This window comes from Equus caballus, chromosome 20 (genome assembly GCF_041296265.1).
Source record: "Equus caballus isolate H_3958 breed thoroughbred chromosome 20, TB-T2T, whole genome shotgun sequence".
Lineage (NCBI taxonomy): Eukaryota > Metazoa > Chordata > Mammalia > Perissodactyla > Equidae > Equus > Equus caballus.
Window position 1 is genome coordinate 44,553,982 of NC_091703.1, and position 26,411 is coordinate 44,580,392.

A 26,411-nucleotide genomic window follows, 5' to 3' on the forward strand; every position below is an offset into this window, starting at 1 on the left:
ATGGAACCTCAAGGAACTCCAAAGAGCCAAAACAATTTTGAAAAAGAAGAACAAAGTTCGAAGATTCATACTTTCTGATTTCAAAACCTATCACAAGGCTACAGGAATCAAAACAGTGTGGTACCAGCACAAAGACAGACACATAGACCAATGGAATAGAACAGAGAGCTGAGAAACAAACTCTTGTGTATATGGTCAAATGATCTTTGGTAAGGGTGCTAAGAGCACTCAATGGGGAAAAGAGAGTGTCTTCAACAAATGGTGTTGAGAATACCAGATATCTACTTGCAAAGGAATGAAGTTGGACCCTTATCTTACACCATATACAAAAATTAAGTCAAAGTAGATTAAAGACCTAAATGTAAGATGTAAAACTATATAACTCTCAGAAGAAAACGTAGGGGAAAATCTTCATGACATTGGACTTGCCAATGATTTCTAGTATATAACACCAAAAGCACAGTCAACAAAAGCAGAAATAGGCAAGTAAGAATACATCAAACTTAAAAACTTTTGTATGTCAAAGGACACAATCAACAAAGTGAAAACGCAACCTACAGAATGGGAAAAAATATTTCATATTATATATCTCATAAGTGCTTAATATCCAGAATATATAAAGAACTCCCACAACTCAACAACAAAAAAATCAAATAACCAAATTAAAAAATGGGCAAAGGACTTGAATAGACATTTCTCCAAAGATAATATACAAATGGCCAACAGGTATATAAAAAGATACTCAACATCATTAATCATCAGAAAAATGTCCACTGATGGATGAACAGATAAACTGTGGTATATACATACAATGGAATATTATTTAGCCTTAAAAAGGAAGGAATTCTGACACATGTTATAACATGGACGAACCCTGAGGATATTATGCTAAGTGAAATAAGCTAGCCAAAAAAAGGACAAATACTATATGATTCTACTTACAGAAGGCATCTAAAAGAGTCAAATTTATAGAAACAGAAAGTACAGTGGTAGTTATCAGGGACTGAGGAAAGAGGGGGAAAGAGTATATAGAGGTTTAGATTTGCGTGATGCAAAAATTCTGGAGATCTGTTTCACAACAATGAAAATACTTAACACTACTGAATTGTACACTTAAAACTAGTTAAGTTTTCTTTTGTACAGTATTATTTCCTCATTAAAAGTACTTTTATTATTTCATTTTGTGCTTCCTACAACTCTGTTAACACAGTTATGGTACATATTTTTAGTGTGTCATTTATACATAAACTGAGAGGGAGTATAGCATAGAAGTTAAAGTCAAGCCAAGCTGCCTGGTTTGGAATTCTAGCTTTGTCCTTATTAGTTGTATATGACCTTGGGCCTCTCTTTGGGCCTCAGTTTCCTTATCCATAATTATGGGAACAATAATAGTTTCTACCTCATAGGGTTGTTGTGAGGATTAAATGAGTTAACATACGTAAAATGCTTAGAGCAATACCTGGCACACAGCGCTCAAGAAATGACAGTCATTATATAGAGTGATTCTGTGACTTGCTCCAGATCACAAGCTGACACTGCCAACAAAGTCAGGACTATGACTAGCTTGCTCTCTGCTAAGATCCTTCCACTTGACCCACACAAACTCCCCTTCCCCTTAGTTGCATCTTATAAAGGTAATGTATAGGTAATTTTCAGCAAATTATTACTCTGTTCTCTTATTAGTTACCTTAAGATAGGTGCCTGGACCCAATTCCAACATGTGGAGGCTTCCCCACACCAACAAGCAATTGTCGGATACCAGCAGGGTGTCCACATTTCCTCTTCTTAGAAGGACACGAGTCAGGTTGGATTAGCGCCCACCCTAAGAGCCTAATTTCAACTTACCCATCTCTTTAAAGGTCCTATCTCCAAATACAGTCACATTCTGAGGTACTGGGGGCTATGACTTCAACATAAGAATTGTAGCAGACAAAATTCAACCCATAGTACCTGGCTAACACCAGCAGGGTGTCCAAGAATTCAACTCAATTCTGACACTATCTGGAGATAGAATCAGACTTCACAGTTAAAGGGCTCAGTCCTACAAGACGGCCCTCCACTTCAGATGTCAATTGCAAGCCCAGGTCATTCATTACCTGTGCTTCTCACCAACTGGCTACAAATTGGAGGTTCCAACGACCCCCAGTCGAACTCAGGATGCCAATCGCAAGTCCAGGTTGTCACCCATATTCCTGACGCACTCTAGAAATCAGAGGTTCCCAGGACCGTCTCCTTGGGTTCAATTAATTTACTAGAACAGCTCACAGAACTCAGGAAACCCATTTACTCAGTAGATTAGCAATTTATTACAAAGGATATTAAAGGATACAAATCAACAGCGGGGATGAAGAGATACATAGGGCAAGGTCCCGAACACAGGAGCTTCCGTCCTTGTCAAGCATGAGGGCTGGCATGGTAGCACATGGAAGCATTCTGGTTCCCCAGTGTGGAAGCTCTCCAAACCCCATCCTTTTGGGTTTTTATGGAGGTTTCATTACGAAGGCATGACTGATTAAATCATTGACCATTGGTGACTGATTCAACCTCCAGCCCCTATCTCCTCCCCAGAGGTCAAGGGGTGGGACTGAAAGTTCCAACCCTCTAATTACACAGTTTGCTCCATGAGCAACCAGCCCCCATCCTTAGGTACTTTCCAAAAGTCACCTTATTAACATAAAAAAAGTCACTTTTATCACTCTCAGCACTCAGGAAATTCCAAGAGTTTTGGAAACTGTGAGCCAGGTACTGTGGACAAAGAGCAAATATATATTTCTTATAAATCACAACATTGTACACCCCTTCAAGTAAAATCCAACTGCTTAGTCCCTCACAATCTGATCCTGCCATTTTAATGCTGTAGGTTTGTTTACAATTTAAAAAATTACCTTCTTCCAGATTCCTTTTTCATTTGTACAACTCAAAACTTGACACACTTAAGGCATTAAGAACTTGTAATATTAATAAGCTCCACCACTTTCAGTAGCCTCTCTCTCAAGCATGCTTTCTGAAATTCTCTGCTTTGCATTCCCAAGGAGCTGCTGTGTGATGAGCTGAAGAGAGATAATTCATGCAGAACAAGAAAAAGAAACACTTTGAAGATATACTAAAGCAAAACTTCAAATGATAAAGCACCACTGGGGACTCAGAGAAATCACAGTGGCAGATAAATCTAGGGAGCATTGATGAGCACCTGGACTATTTCTTTCTGCAGAGAGGATGGCAGGTGCCAACTGTGCCAAACTCAGTACACGGAGCCTGCAGCTACAAATCTCAGACCAGTGTGGGCAGCTGGTGGGGATCCGCTGGCTAGATAGCAATTACTGGTCAGTGGCTGTCATCTTCAGCTACAAAGGCTAAGGTGTGGCTCTCTACATCAGCATTCTTCAACTGATTATTTATCTCAGTGTTAAAGGGACAGTTGGCCTTGAGGCATATTTACCCATCTGCCTAAAAAATAAAAATAGAAAAAATCATACACGAAGGCAAAACACACAACGGGTTTAATAAAATTTGTATTGAGCCATGTGATAGGTTATTTCCTTTCAATCCTCTTTGTATCTTACTATAGAAAAGTCCCTTAAAATCTGAGGACTCAAGTCACATAGATAAGTTTTAATGAAGAGTGAAAGTAAGAGTTGTTTTTTTACCCTGACTAGCCACTCTTCCTCTGTAAGGCTATGTGTTTCAGGAGAAGCTGACCTCAGCACTAGTTCCAGAGGTGGTTCCTAAGAAGTCTCAGCCAGTTTGTACATGGTACTCCCTGGCAATGGTGATTAGTCCACCAATGGACATGTAGCCTAGGCTTGCCAGACAAACTGAAGGGAAGCGCATAATCCACATGCAGGGGAGAGGTATTATTTCAGTGTTGGCTGTCTTTTTTACATTAGTTGAGACTTTCCTGTTTTTTTTGGTAGGCTGAATAATTTTGTATTCTATCTTAGACATTTTGAGTATTATGAGACTCTGAGACTTGTTAAATCCTACGGAAAATGTTGATATTTTTGTTTTAGCAAGCAATTAACCTGGTTGGATTCAGGCCACAAATTCCCACCAGCCTTCTGTGGGGTATGATTTAAATATGAGTTCCACATTCAAAGCCTTTGCAGAGCTATTCAGATCTGTCTGGCATGAGCGCTACCCAGTGGCCAGTCTAGGATCTGGACAGTGATTTATCTCATAGTTGAGTTCTCAAAGTTGTGGTGTGCTGTTTAGGACCAGATTCATGCATGTGCTGTCTGGGGTGAGCCTAGGAGTTCCGGAACAACTTGACGGGGCTGCTTTCCCAAACTCCTCCCTCTCCACTATCTCCCAGGGAATTTCAGTTCCTTGGAGCTCCCCTTTTCTGTCTTCCAGCCAGAAAGCTGTGGCCTTTGTTATCCCATTCTACCACACATTTTGGAGGCTAGGCAGCAAGAAGCTAGAAAAAGAGAAAGGTGATGGGATTTCACCCTACCTTTTTAAGACTACTGCCTCTCCAACTGGAGAGGAAAATTCCCCTCCCCTCCCATTTTAGGCATCTGCGGTCCCTGCTGCTGTCACTGCATCAGCACCACAAGACTGCCTGGGGCTGGGGCACAGAGAACGGAGAGAAACTGTTTAAAGAGGGGAGTTTCTACCACTCTTTCTCCGAGTGTTGTAAGTCTCTTTTCCCATTCACATCAGAACTAGAGGGCTTATCCTGGAGCTCTCTCTTTCCATGCCTGGTGCCCATTTCTAGTTTGGGGCTGCACTGAGTCCAGGCCAGGGGATACTAGAAATAAAAAGGGAACCTCCCAGCCAGAGGATGGTACTGTCTTCTCTACTCCACCTGCTACTATTGACCTCTCAGAGTCTTTGAATCGTTGCTCCTTGCATTCTGTCCAGGTCTTTGGCTGCATTCAGTGGGAGAGACTGGGTGGAGTGTGCTTACTCTGTCTTATCCAGAACTGGAACTCTCCAGGGGAAAATATTTTTTAATTTAGTAGTCATATATTATTTTAATGTTTTATAAAATAACAGAAAATCCATAACTCCACGAATGTTTTTTAGGATGAGGTTCAAGTAGGCTTTTAACTTAAAAAAAAAAAAGTAATTTGGTTTACAGGAAAATATTAAGTAACTCTATAGATGTTACTAGGATGTGGCAAAAATCATGAGAGCGGTATACAAAATGCGGAAAGTTTGAGAAATGCTATTCTACAGCATAGAAGCCACTTTATTTTTAAAGCTACTTCCACATAGTTCTATTTTTATAATAGCATTATTAATTTTAATTATAAATTAATATAAAATAAACTACATATGAACCTGCTTAAACTATTTGCTTGTAGTTGTTTCCTTCTGGCTATTAAAGTCTACAGAATACTGGGAAAGAACAAGGAAGGTCATTCAGGGACCTGTAAACAAGCTTTCCTTAGGAATATGAGTCTGAGGGACTTCAAAAGAAGGATAGAAGTTGGAAGGGAGTGTTACAAACAGATCAGGCAGTAAATGAAAAAGCCATGGATTCAGAAGTTATCCTCCTCTTTGAGAAGTTTGCCTAACTTAAGGAACCATTCCTTGGTCTTCTCTTAATACCTTCTTCACACTCAATATTATAGAATGCCTAACTGTAATCTCTGATTTCCTCTGTCCACCTTATTAGACTTTGAAGTCCTTGAGACCTGGAACAACAACCATGTCATTATCATCTTTGTCACCCAGGCATCACACAGAGATTTCTGTAGATCATCAGTAAATGAGGATTCAATGAATGGATGCATCTCCTGAAACCACGCTTACTACAGACACAAAACCACAATGACTTCTCTCTTAGTAGAAGCAGCTGCTATACTATTCAATTAGGTTACTGTCAACCAGGAATTTAGCAGACATCTTAAAGACTGTGGATAAGGACCAAATGCAAATAGGGTGTGTGTGTGTGTGCGTGCACATGCACGCACATAGAATATGGTAGTGTGTCAGGGGTGGTTTTCAAAATCCTAAGGTCTCCATCTGTATCTAGCCTAGCATTGCTGCCCATCACTCAGGCATTCTCCTGGCTCTGAACAGTCAAATCTGTCGCTAATTAGAGATCTACCAAAACCGAAGGAAAATCCATTCTATGGTGAGAGACTTTTCCCCTTCATAATAGGTGTAATCAATATTACCTTTTCCCCAATGTTGTAATAAAAAAGGAAATTTGCATGATAATAAGTATCTAAGCTTGTCTGCTCCAGCTGCTTTAGTCTATTAAATGAAGTTAAAATGTTCATGTTATGAGATCACTGTGTCCCCTATCTCAGTGATCAAGACTTCTTCTTCACCACCTCCCACATCCAGCCAATCCCTAAATCCTATTGATTCTTCCTTATAAATCTTGACTCTATTTCTCTCCATCACACTTTTTACAGTAACCAATAAGGCCCGACATAATCAGACCCCCCTTATCTCTCTGACCTCATCTCCCATTATTCTCCTCCTCACTTCTTCCTCTTCAGCTACTGGCCTCCTCACTGTTCCTCCAACACACAGACACTCTCTGATCTCAAGACCTATGCAGTTCTGTTTTCTCTGCTTCAAACGCTCTTCCCTCATATACCCACATGGCTTGCTTCCTCACTTCATTCCGAAGCGTGCTCAAGTGTTACCTTCCCAGTGAAGCCTTTGCTGGTTGCTCTGTATAAAACTGTTCTCCACTTAACACTCCCTTATCCTCATCCTCCATCTTGATTTATCTTCCTCTCTGGCAATTACCATTATCTAAACATAGTATCTATTTTTATCTATTGTCTTTCTCTCCACTAGATTATAAGCTCCATGAGAGCAGAGAATTCTATTTGGTCACTGCTGAATGCCAAGTGCCTGGAACAGCACCTACCAAAAAACAGGTGCTCAGTAATTATTTTCTGAAAGAATGAACAAAACGACTTCCAGCTTCATTACCTCTAATCTAATTTAGACCAGCATCAATTCTAGCCCACATTACTGTAATTGTCATTTAATAGGTCTCCCTGCATTCAGCCTAACACCCAAATATGTCAATTCTCCCTGCCCAAACTCCTCAACATCATTCATGAAGTCTTTTGTGGTCTGATTCTGCACACCTCTCTAGCCCATCCCTCTTTCCTCACGCCACAGCTATGCTCCAGGTGTTCTAAATTATTTTTAGTTCCCCTAAAAAACTGCTCTCTCTCACTTCTAAGTCTTTCCACAAGCTGCTCCCTCCGCTAGAATGTTTTCATCATTACCCTGGCCACCCACTCCTTCCTTAGACTGACTCTTCTTTATCCTTCACATTTCAGTTTAGCGTTGCTTCATTCAGGAAGCCTTCCACTACCCTCCAAGACTGGTACCTTCTGTGTGCTCACATATGTACTTTCCCTTACTCAGCTCTACCATGTTGCTCTGTAATTGCCTGTCTGATTGACTGTATCACAACTGTAACTGACCTGAGGCAGACATGCTGCCACGAAAATAGCAGGTACTTATGAATGAAAGATTGCACGAATGACCTTCAAACTACAGATTTAAAAATACTAAAGATTACTCAAAAATACAAGCACATATTACCTATCAAGAAACAATGTGACTGAATGAACAAACAAACAACTTTCTACTTTAGCGTTTTCTTTGACAAATTAATAGTTATGTCTAAGATTCCTTTTACACACCCTCAGAAGAGAAAATATATCTTGATAAAAACTGAAAAGGCAAAAGTAACTTTTAAATTGTGGTCTGAAAAACAAGATGATCTATCTGATCAAATAGAGGACTTTAAATCACGATGAAAGGGTCCAAAGATAAACTAGCACACCAATGGAAATGGTTGCAGACAATATAAAAAGAGAGAAAGTATTTAAAATAATCTGCATCTAAATGTTGTATACCCTAGAATACTTAATATATTGGTCAAAGCCACTATCTAATAGTTCCATTTATGGAAGACTCACGAATTAGTGGACCTAGGCACTGATCATCAATGGCTACTAACATCACACAAAAACAGATAAGCAGACATTATTCACCTCCTGATGGAAATACACACCAACACTTAAGTATTTCTTTCAAAAAAATATAACCTAAATCTAATTAGTCTCTAGATTTAACTATAAATTTACAAAGAACAGAGTAAAGGACTTAATAAATGTTAACTGACACCACTGGGATACAGTCACCAATATTCAGACTGAAGAAAACTCTAGGACAAGACTCAGTTTCTTTAACAAATAGATTTCAAGGGAAGGAAAAAGAACAGGGGAGGCAAGAGGAAGAGATTCAATCAACTAATTGCAATGTTTACACTTTATTTGGATCCTGATTCAAACAAGCCAACTATTTTTAAAAATGAAATAGAGGAAATTTGAACATTGACTACTACATATTTGGTGATATTAAGGAATTACTGTTAATTTTTATGTGTGATAATTACTGTGATTATGTTTTTTAAAAAAGAATTCTTATCTTTTAGATGCACATAATGAAATATTTATGGATGAAATAATATAATGTCTAAGATTTGTTTCAAAATAATCCATAAGTAGGGTAAGAAAGTGGGAGGGTATGATATAGATAAAGTTTGAAATTTTCCATAATAAAATATTTTCTTTTAATTATGTAAAGCAAAGTTCATTATAGGTTTAGCAAAGAACTGGAGTCCTTCTTTTTTCATATTAATTTTATATACTTAAAAAGATAAAATATGTGTACAGAATATAAAAATTCCAAGAGTAAAACTTTCCTTCTGCTGTCCATCCCTGGTTGCCTCTCTAGAGGTAACTACTGCTGGCTGAACATCCTTCTGGGGCACACTTTCAGGAATAGTTTATGCATTTAGAAACATAATTTTTAATATAAATTGAATCCTACCATACATATTACTCTACATCTTGCTTTTTTTTTAACTTAATATATCTTCGGCATTTTCCCATATATCTGGCTTTACCGCACTCTTTTTAAAGACTGTATCATATTCTATGATATAGACTGCATAATTCATTTAACTAACTCCCTTGCAAGTGAAGAATTATGCTACCTTCAGTGCTTTATTATTGCAAACAATGCACCATGGATATTCTTGGGCATATATCATGCCTCACTTATGCAAGTGTGTCTGTGAAATAATTTACAGAAGACAAATTGCTGTGTCAAGTGATATATGTATTTAAATTTTGGATAGATATCATCAAACTGCCCTTCAAAAAGTTTGCACTAATTTATACTTCCTCCTTCACCTCCCACCAGTAGTATGAGAGTGCATGTTTTCCTGATACTGAGGATTAACACATCTTTAAATAATTTTCAATCTGACATTTGAAAAATTACATATACATATATATTTTGTTTGTATGCCTTTAATTATGGTGATTATTGATTTTTTTTTCTCTTTATGTGAACTGTCAATTCATCTCTTTTACATTGGGTTCTTGGTCTTTTAAAAATTGATCTGTAAAAATACTTTGTGGCCCGGCCCAATGGCGCAGCGGTTAAGTTCGCACATTCCGCTTCTCAGTGGCCCAGGGTTCGCCGGTTCGGATCCTGGATGTGGACATGGCACCACTTGGCAAAAGCCATGCTGTGGTAGGTGTCCCACATATAAAGGAGAGGAAGATGGGCATGGACGTTAGCTCAGGGCCAGTCTTCCCCAGCAAAGAGGATTGGCAGTGGTTAGCTCAGGGCTAATCTTCCTCAACAAGAAAAACAAAAACAAACAAACAAAAAAACACTTTGTGTGCTAATGAAATCAGAGTACTTGCTTTAAAAAAGAAAAAAAAAAGAATGACCTTCAAACTACAGATTTAAAAATACTAAAGATTACTCAAAAATACAAGCACATATTACCTATCAAGAAACAATGTGATTGAATGAAGCCATCTTTCTATAATAGTGTATAATATGATTACAGACATTCATATAAATGTCAAAAAACAAAGAAAGGAATACAGAAAACATGCAAGATGTTCATAACTCCAAGAAACAAGAAATTCCCATGTAATGTTTAAATCTACTAATTTCCCCTTGTACTTCTCCCCACCTTTCCTCAGTCCTAGATATGGCACGTCTATGCACCTGACTTGAACACTTGGACATTCTCTTTAACTCCTTATTCATGTCACAGTCAAGTCAGTCACCAAAGCCTACCAATTTATACTCAGCAATGAAAGCGCCAGACTTGGGTCTAGGTTCTTTGTTACAACAGCTCATTTAAGAGAATGGATTCAAATGTCCCCCTACCCCAACTTCTTAAACCTGATTACTTTCCACATTACTACTGCTACCTCTCCCTCCAAATCCAGGCCCTTCACACTGCACTCCTGCATTATTACTGCTTTAACTGCTAGTTGACCTTAATGAGGCCTATCTTTCTAGATCTACCACAGATCTTAAATATTATCATGGTATTAAACAAAAACAGCATTTTCATCCAATGCTGTATTCCCACAACAGCTATCTATTTAATATCCAATAGTGAGCTGATACAGGTATAGTGTAATAGAAAGCATATTCATTTTAGAAACCTATCTCAAACCTGGCGTTACCTTTTACTACAGCTGTGCCTTTAAATTTGTTTCCGTATTCATTAAAATGAGGTATATTATCTATATGCCTCACAGAACTGATGTGATGATTAGATGAAATAATTTATGCGATAGTGCCCAGCATATAGAAGATGCTCAAAAAATAATAGGTGAATAACAATAATGTGAATGAATTTTATAACCTTAATAGAATTTGAAGAGATTTTTAAATTAGAGAAAAGATCAAGTGTCTACAATTCCTGGTATGTTACATGCACTCAATAATTTATGTTAAAACCTGGGCTTCCGGTAAAACATGGTAGAATGAACACACGTTTACCTCCTCTCCTCTCAAAATCCCAGTAATATCATCACAGCAAAGCGTAAAAAAAGGGCATAAAATTTATAAGGACAGAAAGAATGGGAGAAGATGACACAACAGCACATAAGAGGTATCATCAAAATCTTGGAATATGGAATGTAAATGGAGGAATGGAAAGTGTAACAGCAAGAGCATGTGGACCACCCCAGGGTGAAAGAAACAAGCAACCTGGCTGGAACTTCAGAACCTGGAAAGGCTCAGGAATTAGAGGCTCCACATACCTTTGAAGGTAGAGGTAAGATGTGGAATTAAAAATAAAAAGAGGTTGGCTGGACACCTTTGAAAGGATCCTTCACAGTTTCCCCCAGCTCAGCCCTGAGCAGCCAAATGACTATGTCTCTCCCACTTTGGCAGAAGACTGGGGTTTCATTTGAACCTTACAAGGTCTAGTCTTTGGTACACCAAGCACAGCTAAGAATGGGGCGCCTGGCAGGTAGCAATGCTGAACAGACAACAGCCATTTGGTGCATTCTTATTAAAAAACTCATTTCACACCCTCAATGAAGGGAAGGCCAAATGCCATCCAATTAAAAAAAAAGCTTCTATTAAAGTGTATCTTAAAATTAAAATAATCGTTAGAGACAGTTTTTGGTCACTCACATTTTGAATGTCAGTTTCTTTTTCCATTAATATTCTAATGGTATTCCCAATTGTCTGCATTTGGAAACGGCTGAAGTTAGTGAGTGATATGATAGACATCCAGCTGGTGAGCAGGAGTCTGATGGTTGCATTAGTTAACCTTCAAGTCATTATTAAGTGACTCAGTCTAATGAGCCAAGTAATCTCTTTCTGTATAAAAGTCTATTAAACAAATTACAGGGTCTTGGGAGCAACTCATCAGGCAAGGAAAATCTTCTGCATGTACGAACATTTTTCTTCAAATAATAAAAAAAAACTAGAATAAATTTAACATCAATTGGTATTTAATCTTTTTAAAGTTAAATTGCTTGACAAAAGTGGCACTAACTTTGAAAACAAAATAAGATTAAAACAACTACAAGGGTGCCTGGATAGATCCACTTTAATTGCTATATTGGGGTTCCATGTAAATCCCAAACCTTTTGATGCCTTTTTTTTTAATAATCAAAAATCAGAAAATCTCAAGCAGTTCCCACTATCCTTAGCATTCAGCCACTGAGAAACACCAGTCAGTGTTCAAGATCCACAGTGGCTGTCATCAACTCTGAAATTCCCCTGAAGAGGGAGCTGTGACTAGGGCAAAGGATTCAAAGGCTGGAATGGAAGTTCCATGAGAGTAGAGTTTTTTCTGCTTTTATTTTGTTCACTGACTTATTTCCAGCCCCTAGAACAGGACTGGAACACAGCAGATGCTCAATTAGTACTGTAAAATAAAAGGCTGTCCTGAAAGGTCCTTTTTGTACTCCCAAAGTTGGGAGCAACCAATGCAAAGAACATTCCAAATTTGGTAGATAGCAGTGGGGTCATAGGAAAGGTTGGACTGTGTTCCTACGTAAAACCAAACCCCCTCCTTTCTCCTTTAAGTCCAGATTTCCACAGTTCCTTATAATCTGGAACATACCCTGTAGAACAATTATGAAAAAAGACTAGAATTTTCAGTTCTCTAGACTGGGAGACACAGCCTCAATCTATCAGGATGTCACTAGAATCCATAGGGAGGTGGTGGGCACTGGCCAGCACTCACAGTCTACCCAATCACTGGAGAGGGCACCATGACTTTCTGGCCCACATGAGGGTCACTGTCATGTTCTAATGTAGAAAGAAACCACAGTGCTTCTCACTGCAAATCTAGTGAGAAGAGTGGTCTTATTTTATCTTTTTGCAAATCTTTTTAATATCTGGATTATGGAAGACAGCTGGATTCTCCCATCTGTTTCTGTATTCAGTTGGTTGCACATCATGTAGCCTTTGGAAAATTCTACTGCAAACTAGTAAGCAAGTAATGTTTTAGTATTGTTATGAAAATAGTTTTGACTCCTGAAAGAGCCTCAGGGGCCCCTGGACCACTCTTTATGACACTGTTGTAAAAGACATGTACACTAAAAGCTTAACTTTGATCAACATTCAGAAGGATTCTCAAACAAGGGAATGGAGTTTAAAAAGATGGAGAGAGGAGAGAGGAAAACATCACAGGCTATGTGTAGCCACACTTTACAGGGAAGCCAAGACATTTTATTAGTGTACTTTTTGTCACTTTAGATGTCCTTCCTCTTTGTACTTTACCATATTTCAACAGGAAACGAACTACTTAAAGAAAAGAAAAGCCAGCGTTTCTCTTTGACAAGACAGACCCAAGAACAAAAACCACATACTACAACTCCTTCCAGTTCCCATATAAATGTCAATTGTTAATGTACACTTACTTTCTAGACCATCACTTATAAGGACATCCTATTTATAAGACCCATAAGTTACCTTTCTCCTGCCTTTTCTTCCCTTGCATAACTTTCTACTGTCTGCCATTCAAATATTATTTAACAGACAAAGAGCAATTTCCAATTACCAATCAGTTCCAAACTGCTGCACAGCTCAATCTTTCCATCTGCGTATTTCTATGAATAGCAGCTAAATGGTAACCTACGAGTCAAAGCATTCTAATCCCTTTTAAATATGTATTGGTCCTTAGCTAGGTTCAGGCGATGTCTATATACTGGAAATGATTTGTAATCAAAGCAGCTGTAGGGGGCCTGCCCTGGGGCTGAGTGGTTAAGTTCGCGCGCTCTGCTTCAGCCGCCCTCAGCCGCCCAGGGTTTCGCAGGTTTGGATCCTGGGTGCGGACCTAGCACGGCTCATCAAGCCACATCGAGGTGGTGTCCCACATAGCACAGCCAGAAGGACCTATAACTACAATAAGCAACTATGTACTGGTGGTTTTGAGGAGAAGAAGAAGGAAAAAAAAAGAAGATTGGCAACAGACGTTAGCTCAGGTGCCAATCTTTAAAAAAATTTAAAAACCCAGCTGTATTTATTTAAGTATGGAGAAGAAAAGTAATTATTTTAAAAATAATTATTGGGCTGGCCCAGTGGCATAGTGGTTAAGTTCGCATGCTCTGCTTTGATGGCCAGGGGTTCACAGATTCGGATCCCAGGCACAGATCTATACACCACTCAACAAGCCTTGCTGTGGTGGCATCCCACGTAAGAAATAGAGGAAGATTGCCACAGATGTTTGCTCATGGCCAATCTTCCTCAAAAAAGCCAAAAGACAAATAATAAAAAAATTATTATTATTATTTACATAATCATCTGTCATTTTTCCTATACTTAAGATACATGATTTCAAATTTTTCTTCCCCAAGGCAAGGAAAAACAGATTAGTTATGGTGACTTTTTCAGGAGATATTTGGCTTATTGTCTTATTTAAATTCACATCCACCTCAGCAAACCTTATGAGTGTATTAACCCCAAAGCTCAGGTCCTGGAGCAGAGGACCTAGGTTTGAATCCTGAAGCTGTCACTTGCAATGCGACTTTGGGGAAGTGACTTAATCTGTGCCTCACTTTTCTCTGCTTTTAAAATGAAGATAACAGTATCTGCCTCATAAGTGGAAGACAGGATTAAATGAGATAACGAATAAATGAGTAAAACACTTACAACAGTGCCTGATACATAATAAATACTCACTAAATGTTAACTTCCGCTTTTATACACTAGTCTTCTAAAATATTCGCAGCAGACAGAATAGTCCATATAATCTAATAGAGCCCCAGAACAACACAGGAGGAACATGTTAAAATGGGATGACTGTTTGTGTCCTTCCTTCTAAAAATAGGTAATTGTCTGCAGCACCTAATACTGACAAGCCATGGAAAAGATATCAAAGACATTTTCAAAACTCTTATGATGCTGTGAAACAAAAGAAACTCAACAAGACTTGTCCTTCAAAATAGACTTAATGGAAAATTTGACATGGCTATCTGGAAACAAGAGAATAGTGAGTCCTGCTTGACATAGAGACTTTTATGGCAAGACAGATCATCACAGCCTGAAGACAGTTGTTTATTCATATCTTCCTGTCACCATCATCTATACCACAAGATACGCAATGAGACCTGAAGGTGTGTAACTCTATTCTCACACATAGTCTAGACCATACTCTGGGAGAAACGAAGTCTGCAGCCAAAAAGAAAACTTTCATGGAAAAATTTAAAAATCATTGCCACCACAGTTAACCTTATCCAAGATGGTTTAACTCTTGGAGTACATCAGAAAAAGCTTCCTCTGTGGAGAGATGGTACATAGAAATGCTAACTGGGACACATATGAGAATTAGAGCTAACCCTTACTGAACACTCAAAATGTTCTAGCCGTTATTCCAAGTTTTTTATATGGATTAACTAGTTAATCCTTAACATTGCTATGAGATGGGCATTTACTGTCCCCACCTTATACCTGAGGAAGTGAGGCACAGGGACATTAACTTGCCCAAATGTCAACAGTGGCTAGTCAAAAAGAGTCTGGCTCCTTGGGGCCAGCCCAGTGGCACAGTGGTTAAGTTCATGAACTCTGCTTCAGCAGCCTGGGGTTCACAGGTTTGGATGCCAGGTGCAGACTACACACTGCTCATCAAACCAAGCTGTGGCAGCATCCTGCATACAAAATAGAGGAAGACTGGCACAGATGTTAGCTCAAGGCCAATCTTCCTCAAGCAGAAAGAGGAAGATTGGCAACAGATGTTAGCTCAGGGCCAATCTTTCTCACCAAAACAAACAAACAAACAAACAAAAAAAACCAGTCTGGCTTCTAAGCTCAAGTTTTTAACCACTAGGCAAAGAAGAAGGTTGCACAAATACATAGGAAACACCTATGTACTTTGGGAAGAGGCTAAGATTCAGGTAGAGGGTTTTGGTTATCTATAATGCTTGAATTATTGACAATAAGAATGTATGGACTGGTGTAATTAAGAAATTTTATATTTCATAAATTTAGTTAAATCTCTTATTGGGCTTTCTCTGGAATCCTATTTGATTATCATCTGACATACAACCTGCACTGCCTCAATGAATGGGATCCCCATGCTGAGCTGAACACCACAGCAGCTGGCAGTATTTGGAGAGGAAGAAGGGGTGGTTGATATTCTTGATAGGTCACGTCAGACAGTCTCCATCCAACCACCATAACCTTCAAGACCTACTCTAGGCTTGTTTAAGTATGCTTGCTGGTCTCCAGGTCTCATCTTTACCTTTAGATATGGCTGTGTCCCTCTTAGCTTAAGTTAGTTCATAGTACTGAAAACTTCACAACAGTTAACAAAGAAGAGGGTGGAAGTTTAGAATGGGGATAAGGCAAAGATAGTCACTCATCACTCACCCTATTAGTATTCCAACCTCAGCTATGTATTACAGATTGGCCATACATAACACTCTTAGGAATAGTTTTCATTAATAACTTTTCATTACAGTTTAATTTCTTACCCATTAAACAAGTTTTTTCCATCTTCTTCCATATTATTCCATAGTCATTGGTTAGGTTTCCTCTTCTCTGTTACCTATGGGGGAAAACAATCTGTAAGAGAAAAGCAATTTCATGAATTTTATTTATAAATTCAAAGAAAGGATTGGTATATTACAATGCAGTTTAGTAAACTCACTACAAGTCCACAAAACTGATGTAAAAGAGTGGAAAAAGCTGTGGTCTTTTTTTCAGCTAAGAGCAATCAAAGATTCAGTCACTTAGGAATAGGCTGATCCATAAGTGGAAGTATGAAAGTGTGCTTCCTGAAACATGTACTTTTGCATTTGTTATAGGTCTTAAAGATTAAATGTTGTCTTTGCAAACAACTCAAAATTGCCAGAAAAACAAAAAAACAAATTCATGGTAACAAAACACTTGAGTATCAAAAGCTAAAATATCAAAACGAAAGACACCAAGAGGTGGCTCCTCTGTGTTAAATGAGTTCATGACTTTCAGGTAAGCAGCATGCTTCCTTAAAAGCAGCACACATTCTATACACAAGGATATTATATTCGTCAAAGATATCTAGAGTGTAGGATACGGACAAATTGCACGTATAATCATTTTTTTAGGTTTCTGACGCTTTATTCAGGAAGTAGGACTCAATAAAACTTGAGATTAGTATGCCATCAGCTGCCATGAAGCAAGACGAAAAATTCTCTATTTTGTCATCCTAATAACTAACACAAGACTTCCTCTTAGAAGGAATTTTCTCTGTGAAAATATGTTCTCCCAATATGGGTCCCCCACCTCTCACGTCCAGTCCCCCTGAGTGGATGGATCCCTGCAGAATGGCTGTCAAGATGCCAGAGTGGCTGTCAAGAAAGGGAAATTGCTCTGAACTAGACAAGAGGAGGAATTTGTTATTTTCTCTCTGAAAGGAACAGAGAGAAGAATGATGAGCAGAGGGCAAGGAAGAGAAGAGGAGTTATTATAGTGGAGCAAAGCTGGGATTAGGTGGGGGTGAAGTTCTCAGGTTAAGGGAGGTCTGAAAACATTTTAAGAACAGGGCTGCCTCACTAAGAAGTTGTTTGCATTAATGCAATGTAAGGCTCACCACACCTCTATTTTGCCTCCTTTCTTCAGTTAGGTGCACTAAACCCACAAATGCCCTGTGTGAATGGGGCCTTTCTGAAAATCAGAGAAGCCAAGTTTCACATCTGGGTGCCCTATGGTATACATCAGAGGCACACGACAAGGAAACATGGGTCCAGGAGGCAGAAGTGGTTGTAAGATGGTAAAACCCAGGAAATGCACAAATACTTTTATGAAGAGCTTACAACTTCCACACATGCTAGGTTGGGGGTCTGAGGGAACCTTATTCAGAAAACTAAACTGACACTGTACGAATGGTGGCTTTATATTCATAAAATTTCCCTCTTTCCTATCCAAATAACTATACTTTCAATATAAGAACACCAAAAGATTAAAAGCTAACTTAATTAAATTTAAATCCAAGTTATCTGAATTAATTCTGGATGCTCCCCAAAAGCTGACCACAATAACCAGTTCTATACTAAATAGCACCTAGGATATAGAAATACATAGAGTTCAGGCTTAAAAGCCCTATGAAACAGCTATTAACCTGAAGAGTAATGACTTCAATAATTTTGATGGTGATCTTGACAATGGGGAAATTATAATAAGTCAGCTTAATTCTCAAAACTATTAAGAAAACTCCATACATTCAAATATTTTCCACCTAGGTCCCACTTACATATCATTTAAACTACTATAATATACTTTTGAATGGGGGGTATGGAATTACAGATATATAAAACAAATCACTACAGTAGGAACAAAATAAAAATGTAGATGACATCCCTTTAAATGGCCATTAGAAATAAGTCCCCAACAAGCATCTATTAGTGAAACTTGCTGAACTCTCAGGCTTTGTGGTGTCATGGAAGGCAAGAGCACAGGATGTAGAGTAACAAGAGACCAGTTATCCTCATGATGTCCATTGACTAGTACAAGACCCTATACTAGCTACTTAACTTCCCTGAGCCTGTTGTCTCATCTGGTTCATAGCAGTGGTGTAAGGATTAAATGAGACTGCACGTAAAATGCTAGTCCACTGTCTGGTACATAGCTGATGATCAACAAAGGTTCAGTTTCCTTCCTTTCTTTTCTACCTTTAGTTTAGAGCAATTTTCAAGGCTTGAGAACGAGAAAATCCATTCTTGAAATCTTACCCAAGGGGCCGGCCCCGTGGCCAAGTGGTTAAATTCGCACGCTCTACTTCGGCGGCCCAGGGTTTTGCCAGTTCGGATCCCGGGCACGGACATGGCACCTCTCATCAGGCCATGCTGAGGCGGCATCCCACATGCCACAACTAGAAGGACCCACAAATAAAATATACAACTATGTACTGGGGGTCTTTGGGGAGAAAAATTAAAAAAAAAAAAGAAATCTTACTCAATTTAGTCTTATTCTGCCAAATAATAATAATAATAATGATGATGACAATGTTGATGATGATAGCTGTTAACACTTAGCCTTTAATGTATGCCAGACACTCATCTGAGCACTGTTACACATATTAACTCATTCACTCCTCACAACTATGAGATAGGTATTATTTTTATTCCCATTTCACAGACATGGAAACTAAGGCACAAATAAGTTCCAGAGTTAATAAGTGGCAGAGATAGGATTCAAACCCGTTTCTGCTCTTAAGATACACTAGCACCAAGGACTAACACCAAGGTGACAGCAGCAATGCTCTTTCCTTAAGAGCTCTCTAATATTAATGTAGTCGGGGAAGGAATGTTCGGATAGCTTACCAAATAGAACAGACCCATATTTTAGGTATTAAGGCTTTATATAGATATATTTTTAATATAGTTTATATATTTAAAAATACAGTTTATATATTATACATCTCAAAATATTTTAAACATATTATACATATTTCATAATATATATTTAAAAATTTAGAAAGTCAACCAAGAGAATATTAATAAATTTAAACCAGAAAAAATTTAACCAAGATTTTATACCGTTTCCAGAAAAGTCACTCATGTGGCATTCTAAAATGCAAACATTTATTATTCTATGTTATATCTTGTCTGTAACTGCCTTCCCCTGTAAGGTCCTGAAGGACAGCAACAGCATCTTGTCTTACTGTGAACATCAGTGATGTCTAAAAAAGTGCCTAGTCTTTTCTAGGTGCTCAATAAACACTGATAAAAGAATGAAGAGGCTAGACATTAAACAAAAAGACTTTCAAATCCACCTATTATTTCCATTCACATTCTAAGGCACTAACACTCTAGGTTATTTCCCCACCATTCACTCCATAATTTTACTATGAGTAAGGCCTTGTTGGATTTAAGTGTTTTCCTTGACCCAGCCACATTTTTGGCCCATTCCAATCTATAAGCTCATGTAGCAAAATGTCTGATGACAAAAAGTCTCAAGCATACAATTAATCAGAAGATTCATGCATGAATGTATGCATGCAACATGTTGTTAATAGCACTTTCTGATTTTCTAAGTGCTGCGACACACAACTCCCAGGTGCCTCAAGACAGCCCTGAGAGTAGACAAGGCAGGTGTGATAATATAGGACGCTGCACCCAATGCTGATTGTTTGGGAGTGGAAACATATTTTCACTGCCACTGCCAAAAAAACCACTGGCTCAGAACCTAAGTTAGGCGCTTTCTCCGTAGGTTGGGTAGAAAGTCTACAAAATGACATATTTTTAAGTCAATGTCATAAATAATTTTTTAATCATACACAATCAGTCAAATCTAATCAAAGTAAAAACAAGTCAAAAGCCTAGGAAGATACAAAGGTAGAGGAAACTCCTACAACTAAATAAGGAAACATTTTACACGCATCTACAACTAAATAAACCGCATGTAAGATTTTAAGAACAGCACAATTAAATCTCTCATGGCCACTAAATTAGGAAGCCAAATATGACTGGTGGGAAGAGAGAGCCAGACTAGTATCAAGAGGCCTGGGTCTCAGCGCACACTCTGCCACTGAAGATCTCCAGAACCACTCAAATTTAAAATTCTAAAATTTTGTATATACCACCCAGAGTAAATAATAATGCAAAAAGAAACATATAACATTTTACATTTCAGTGCACAGCATGGACAGCATGAACAAAGGCTCAAGATCTGCCCCTTTACTGCTCTAAGATTCTAAGTTATTAGTTTGCCATTGGTTTTACCCATTAATGGCTCTGGATAATGGTTTAGGTTCAAACTCAAGACTTCTGCAGAGAAAGTGCAAAACAGACAGATTTATGATTTTCTGTGAAACACAAAGGGTGCTAGGATTGCATTCACACACACTGACTGTGGTTCAGAATTATCTAGGTGGTAAAATCTAACTCCACTTGACAGATGAATTGATTTCTTATAAACTGTTTATTAAAATGCCTTTTCACTATTAAACAGAAATATGGTCCACAGGCTTAGGAAGCTGTTATACAGCAAACATGGAGTGACAACCTAACCTAAACTGTGAGCTTCTTGAGGACAAAGACTGTTTCTTGTTCATTTTTGCGTTCTGCTGACTTTACGTATATTGTTGTTTGAATTAATCACTGATAGAGGATCCCTTCTTCTAAGTTTATCTCAAATTTTACTTCTTAGGTGATATGCTTTCTAACATTTATAAAGTATTCTCAGTTAAAAACTTCACATGGTATTTACCACTGCAAACTGTAATTTTATCATCTCCCCACAAGTACATTTTTATATTAGAACAAAACATTTCATATTGTTTTAGCCTTCTTAAATAAAAACAATTTGCAGCAGCCAGTCTGGTGGCATAGTGGTTAAGTTCATCTGCTCTGCTTTGGTGGCCTAGGGTTTGCAGATTCAGATCCTGGGTGTGGACCTACATGCTGCTCATCAAGCCATGCTGTGATGGCGTCCCACATACAAAATTAGAGGAAGACTGGCACAGATGTTAGCTTAGAGCCAATCTTCCTCACGAACAAAAATCAATCAATAAATAAAATACATAAATAAAAAGATATATATATAAAAAACAATTTGGAATCAATTCAATGATGTATAAGAGATCCACAGTCTCAGACTGAAAGATGGTCAAGCCCAACATTAGAAATTTTCTTCCCTAAATGCCTGTGTGGTGGTTAGGATCAAAAAGCCTTTAGAAATCCACCTGCCTTGTTGACTGGCTTCCATATCTAATAAGATACTAGATGGGTCTATTTATAAGGGGCATAGGATTTGGGGAGAGTGAAAAAGCCTTAGATTTAGAATCAGAAGGCTTGGGTTGAAGCCCCAGGTTATCCACTTATTAGCAACGCAACCTTAAGCAACTCACTAACGTCTTGGGACCTCTACGTCCTCACATGTACATGGATATAACTTCGGCTCTACTCCCTTCCAAGGGCGCTGGGAAGATCAAATAAGAAAACTGTGTGTAAGTGCATTATAAACTGACAAAAGCTGCACACGTGGATTAGCTATTATTTCCTTGCTACCAAAGAAAGCAAAGACTTTACATCTTTTTTTTTAAAGATTTTATTTTTCCTTTTTCTCCCCAAAGCCCCCCAGTACACAGTTGTATATGTCCAGTTGTGGGTCCTTCCAATTGTGGCATGTGGGACGCCGCCTCAGCATGGCCTGACGAGCGGTGCCATGTCTGTGCCCAGGATGCGAACCGGCAAAACCCTGGGCCGCCAAAGCAGAATGAGTGAACTTAACCACTCGGCCATGGGGCCGGCCCCTACGTCTTTATTCTGGTGAGAAGAGACATTGATATTCGAACTTTCCGGGGGCTTGGGGAGTATGCTGGGATAAAACAGCATGATCATTCAGGTAGAGCTCAAGAACCCTAAAATGTGTTTGGTATCTGGATCTTTATTTTAGTTAAATAACATCCTAGTCTTAACAGCTTAATAAGGATTAAAGAGCATAAGATCTTAGCCAGATTGGGAATTCCTTCTCATCAAAAAATAAAATGACCTAAATGCAATAGCATAATATACTTGCATTCTCCCCAATCATTCAAGATAAACATATGCAAACAAAAGCAATACCAGATCCCATTTCGTTTGTAGAGCACTTGTGTCAGCCACACAAATGACTTTGCATATAGCATACACCAAAGTTGCTATTTCATCATTGTGCTTAAATCTAATCCTGCTTCTTATATCCCCACATATAATAAATATTATACCAAGCACATTTTACAACAGCAATTTTAATGGGAAGAGGACATTTATGAGCATTTATTTTACTCCTACCAGATACCATGCTGTGTGAGGTGTTTTCACATATATTTGCTCAGTTAATTCTCACAATGAGGTAGGTGTCAGCAGCACTTTACACCCGAAGAATGGAAACTCAAAATGGTTATTAAGTGACTATCCCAGGACCACACAGCAAGAAAAGAGCAGCACCTAGGCCCAAGATAATTGCTTTGAATTAGCGCAATTCCAGTAACCCGACATCAGTGGCACAGAACATGAGGTTCATTTAAGTAAAGTTTGGTGCCAGGGTAAAACTTAGATGGCAGTTAATAGTATCCTGAAGCACCTTATGTGCTAAAGATATAATAAGGTTTAGATAAATGGGTGGACTATATACCTGTGCCAAGCAATGCAAAGTTAGGAGTGTTTGGACAAGATCTAAAGCCTGTAGAGCTTTCCAACTAAATGATTCTAGCAGAAACAAGACAGAGTTTGATGGTTACACTGTTATCTGGTTAGAGTAGTCAAAGATATCAAATAAATACAGATCTTAAAAATATAAAATTGGAGGCCAGCCCCTTGGCCGATTGGATAAGTTCGCACGCTCTGCTTCGGTGGCCCAGGATTTCACTAGTTTGGATCCTGGGCGCAGACATGGCACCACTCACTAGGCCACACTGAGGGCGGCATCCCACATGCCACAACTAGAAGGACCCACAACTAAAATATACGACTATGTACTGGGGGGCTTTGGGGAGAAAAATAAAAAAAAAAAAGATTGGCAACAGTTGTTAGCTCAGGTGCCAATCTTTAAAAGAAATTTAATTTTTTTTTTAAATTTAAAAAATATGTAAAATTGTGTCAAATTACTAAACAATATTCTAATTAGGTATAATAGTTAAGAGAACAGGTTTAGGGGCCTGATTGGCTGGAGCAGAATTCCAGTGGGACCAAATTCCTAGCTCCATGCTCAGTTTCCTTACCTGTCTCATACAGTTGTTGGGGAGTTCGGATGTGTAAAGTGCTCAGAAGAGTCAATGGCATGGGATAAGTGCTCAATAAATGTTACTTATTATCTTTCTAGTATTACCTTGCATAAAAAACATGTGTTGGTGAGGATATGGAGAAAAGGAAACCCTTGTGCACTGTTGGTGGGAATGTAAATTGGTGCAGCCACTAGGGAAAACAGTGTGAAAGTTCCTCAAAAAATTAAAAATAGAACTACCACATGATCCAGCAATTCCACTTCTGGGTATTTATCCAAAGAAAACAAAAACATCAACTCGAAAAGATATATGCGCCTCCATGTTCACTGCAGCATTATTTACAATGATCGATGGATACACACAAACACACACACACACATACAATGGAATATTAATCAGCCATAAAAAAGAATAAAATCTTGCCACTAGTGACAACATGGATGGACCTTGAGGGCCTTGTGCTAAGTGAAATAAGCCAGAGAGAGAAAGACAAATACCATGTGATCTCACTTATATGTGGAATCTAAAAAGGCAACAATAACAAAACCCCAAGTTCAGAGATACCAAGAACAGATGGTGGTTGCCAGGGGCAGGGGGTGGGAATGGGTGAAACGAGTGAAGGGAGTCAAAAAGTACAAACTTCCAGTTATAAAATAAATGTGTCATGGAGATGAAATGTACAGCATGGCAACTTAGTTAATAATACGGTACTGCATATTTGAAAGTTGCTAAGAGAATAAATCTTAAAAGTTTTCATCACAAGAAAAAAAATGTTTTTCGTAAATATGTATGGTGACAGATGTTAACTAGACTTATTGTGGTGATCATTTCATAACATATACAAATACTGAATCATTAAGTTGTACACCTGAAACTAATACAGTGTTACACGTCAACTCTACCTTAATTAAAAAAATAACAAAATAAAATATACATGTAAAAAGACTGAAGGCCTTCCATTATTGAGCTATTTTGCTTTCAAGTCTAGAATTTAAAACATAATAAAGAGAGGCTAAATCCTAACTTTCTTGATAATAGTCAGGATAGTGGTTAACCTGGGGTGGGACACAAGGAAGGATCACACAAGGAAGTTTTTACACTTAGAGGATGCTCACCTCAGCTTTTGTTTTACTAGTCTTTAAAATGTACAGGTTTCCCCTGCTATCTGAAAGTTTGCTTTATGACACTTTGCTTTTATGAAACAACTACATTAGTACCTGTTTTCACTAATGGAAAGAAATCTGAACAGGATTTTCACTTTTACAAAAAAAAGTGAAAGGTGAAAATAGCATTCAGCATTTGTTTTGCAGTGAGCCATTTTAGAGGCTAAGCAGTCAAGCATATTGTCATATTTCAAGCCTTCCACATCAGCCACAGCAGACAATGAACATCAACCTTCAACAGTGAGGCAGGCAGTCATAGAAGAAGGTGTAGATCTTAGTGACCTGTCCACCCTGATGGATTCAGAAGATGATGAGATGTTAATAGATGACATTCTTCCTATCTCTCCTATACCCCCGTATCCAGTACTTCCCACCATCCCAACCTCCGACGACTCAGCCTAACACACCAGTATCACCACCACCTCTCAGCCTTCCAGTGTGCTCCTTGTCTTGCTGATTCTGGCAAGTGAAACGACACTGTAAATACATGATTTCTACTTGATATAGGCTGTGTGTTTATGATTTCATTGCTTATTTTACCGTATGTTAGTGTTATTTTAGGTTTTATATGTTATTTGGTATGATTTGGTAGGTTATTTTTGAGGTCTGGGAATGCTCAAAAATTTTTCCCATATTAATTAACGGTAATTGCTTCTTCACTTTACGCCATTTTGGCTTAACAAAAGGTTTCACATAAATGTTCTCCTTTCAGATGGTGGGAAACCTGTATCTTATTTCGTAATGAAAAATAAAAATTAGAAAAAGTATAAAAGAATACATTTCCAAAGTATAATGAGAAAGCATTGTTTAACCCTAGAAGAGGTGGAGAGAAAAAAAACAATGCTCTATCATTCTAAGTGTTCTAGGTTACTTCAGATTGTTTGCAACAGTTTAGCTCAGTCATGGAAAAATTTCCATTGGATTCTATTCAATCCTAAGAGACATTGTTCTTCTTTGTTGGTCAGTGTCATAAAGGACATCACTGATTCATTGGGAGCACCTCTGTTTCTTTTTTTCTTTTTTTTGGTGAGAAAGATTGGCCTAACATCCATTGCCAATCTTCCTTTTTTTTTGCTTGAGGAAGATTAGCCCTGAGCTACCACCTGTGCCAATCTTCCTCTATTTTGTATGCGGGACACTGCCACAGCATGGCTGGTGAGTGGAGTAGGTCCATGCCTGGGATCTGAACCCACGAACCTGGGCCTCCGAAGCAGAGAGTGTGGAACATTAACCACTTGGCCGTGGGGCCGGGCCCAGGAGTACCTCTTTATGATCATGAAATCTGAAGGCTGTAAGCAATCTCAGAGGACTTGTCTTTCAAAATGTTTACTTTTCAGATAAGGGAACATTAGACCCCTTAGCTTCCAAACAACAGGTTTTCCCCACTCTGCTCCTAGCTATTATTACTAGTCAGGAATGAAACACAAAGGAAGGGGCACTAATATGTGCCCCAAAAGATGCGAGCACCTACAGAAGAGCCAGTGCTTCAGCCAAAGAAGGCACTCCACAAACGTGTGTAAGTGAATTTATTCAAAAGATTAAAGCACGGTTTCTGTCCCCAAGAATTTTACATATAAATGAAAATCACCAAAGGTTTCTATGTCAACATATAATGAATTCAGTGATGTTCTGGAGCAAACAGTACACAGCACAAAATATAGGAGGGAGGGGAAAAAGGTTAAGGGGTAAAATGCAGGAAGGGTTCTTGGAAGAGGAGAATTGAGCTTTGAAAAATTGGTAAAGAAAGCAGTCTAGAATTTCTCCAAAGAAAGTTGTTGACATGTTTA

General features: G+C 38.4%; 2 protein-coding genes across 4 annotated transcripts in view; one reads left to right on the forward strand and one right to left on the reverse strand.

Moving 5' to 3' along the window:
* The window catches only part of TOMM6 (translocase of outer mitochondrial membrane 6), a 74,157-nt gene that overhangs the window by 43,278 nt on the left and 4,468 nt on the right, over positions 1-26,411 (forward strand). The window lies entirely within an intron of this gene.
* Positions 1-26,411, reverse strand: part of MED20 (mediator complex subunit 20) — an 85,521-nt gene that overhangs the window by 27,077 nt on the left and 32,033 nt on the right. The window contains exon 5 of one of the 3 annotated variants that reach the window (XM_014734412.3): positions 16,251-16,324. In XM_014734412.3, the coding sequence (XP_014589898.2) occupies positions 16,295-16,324 (30 nt within the window). In that variant the 3' untranslated portion in view covers positions 16,251-16,294. Of the gene's footprint in view, positions 1-16,248; positions 16,342-26,411 lie in introns of those variants that run through there. The other 2 variants (XR_001379215.3, XR_001379216.3) reach the window with 2 other exon arrangements.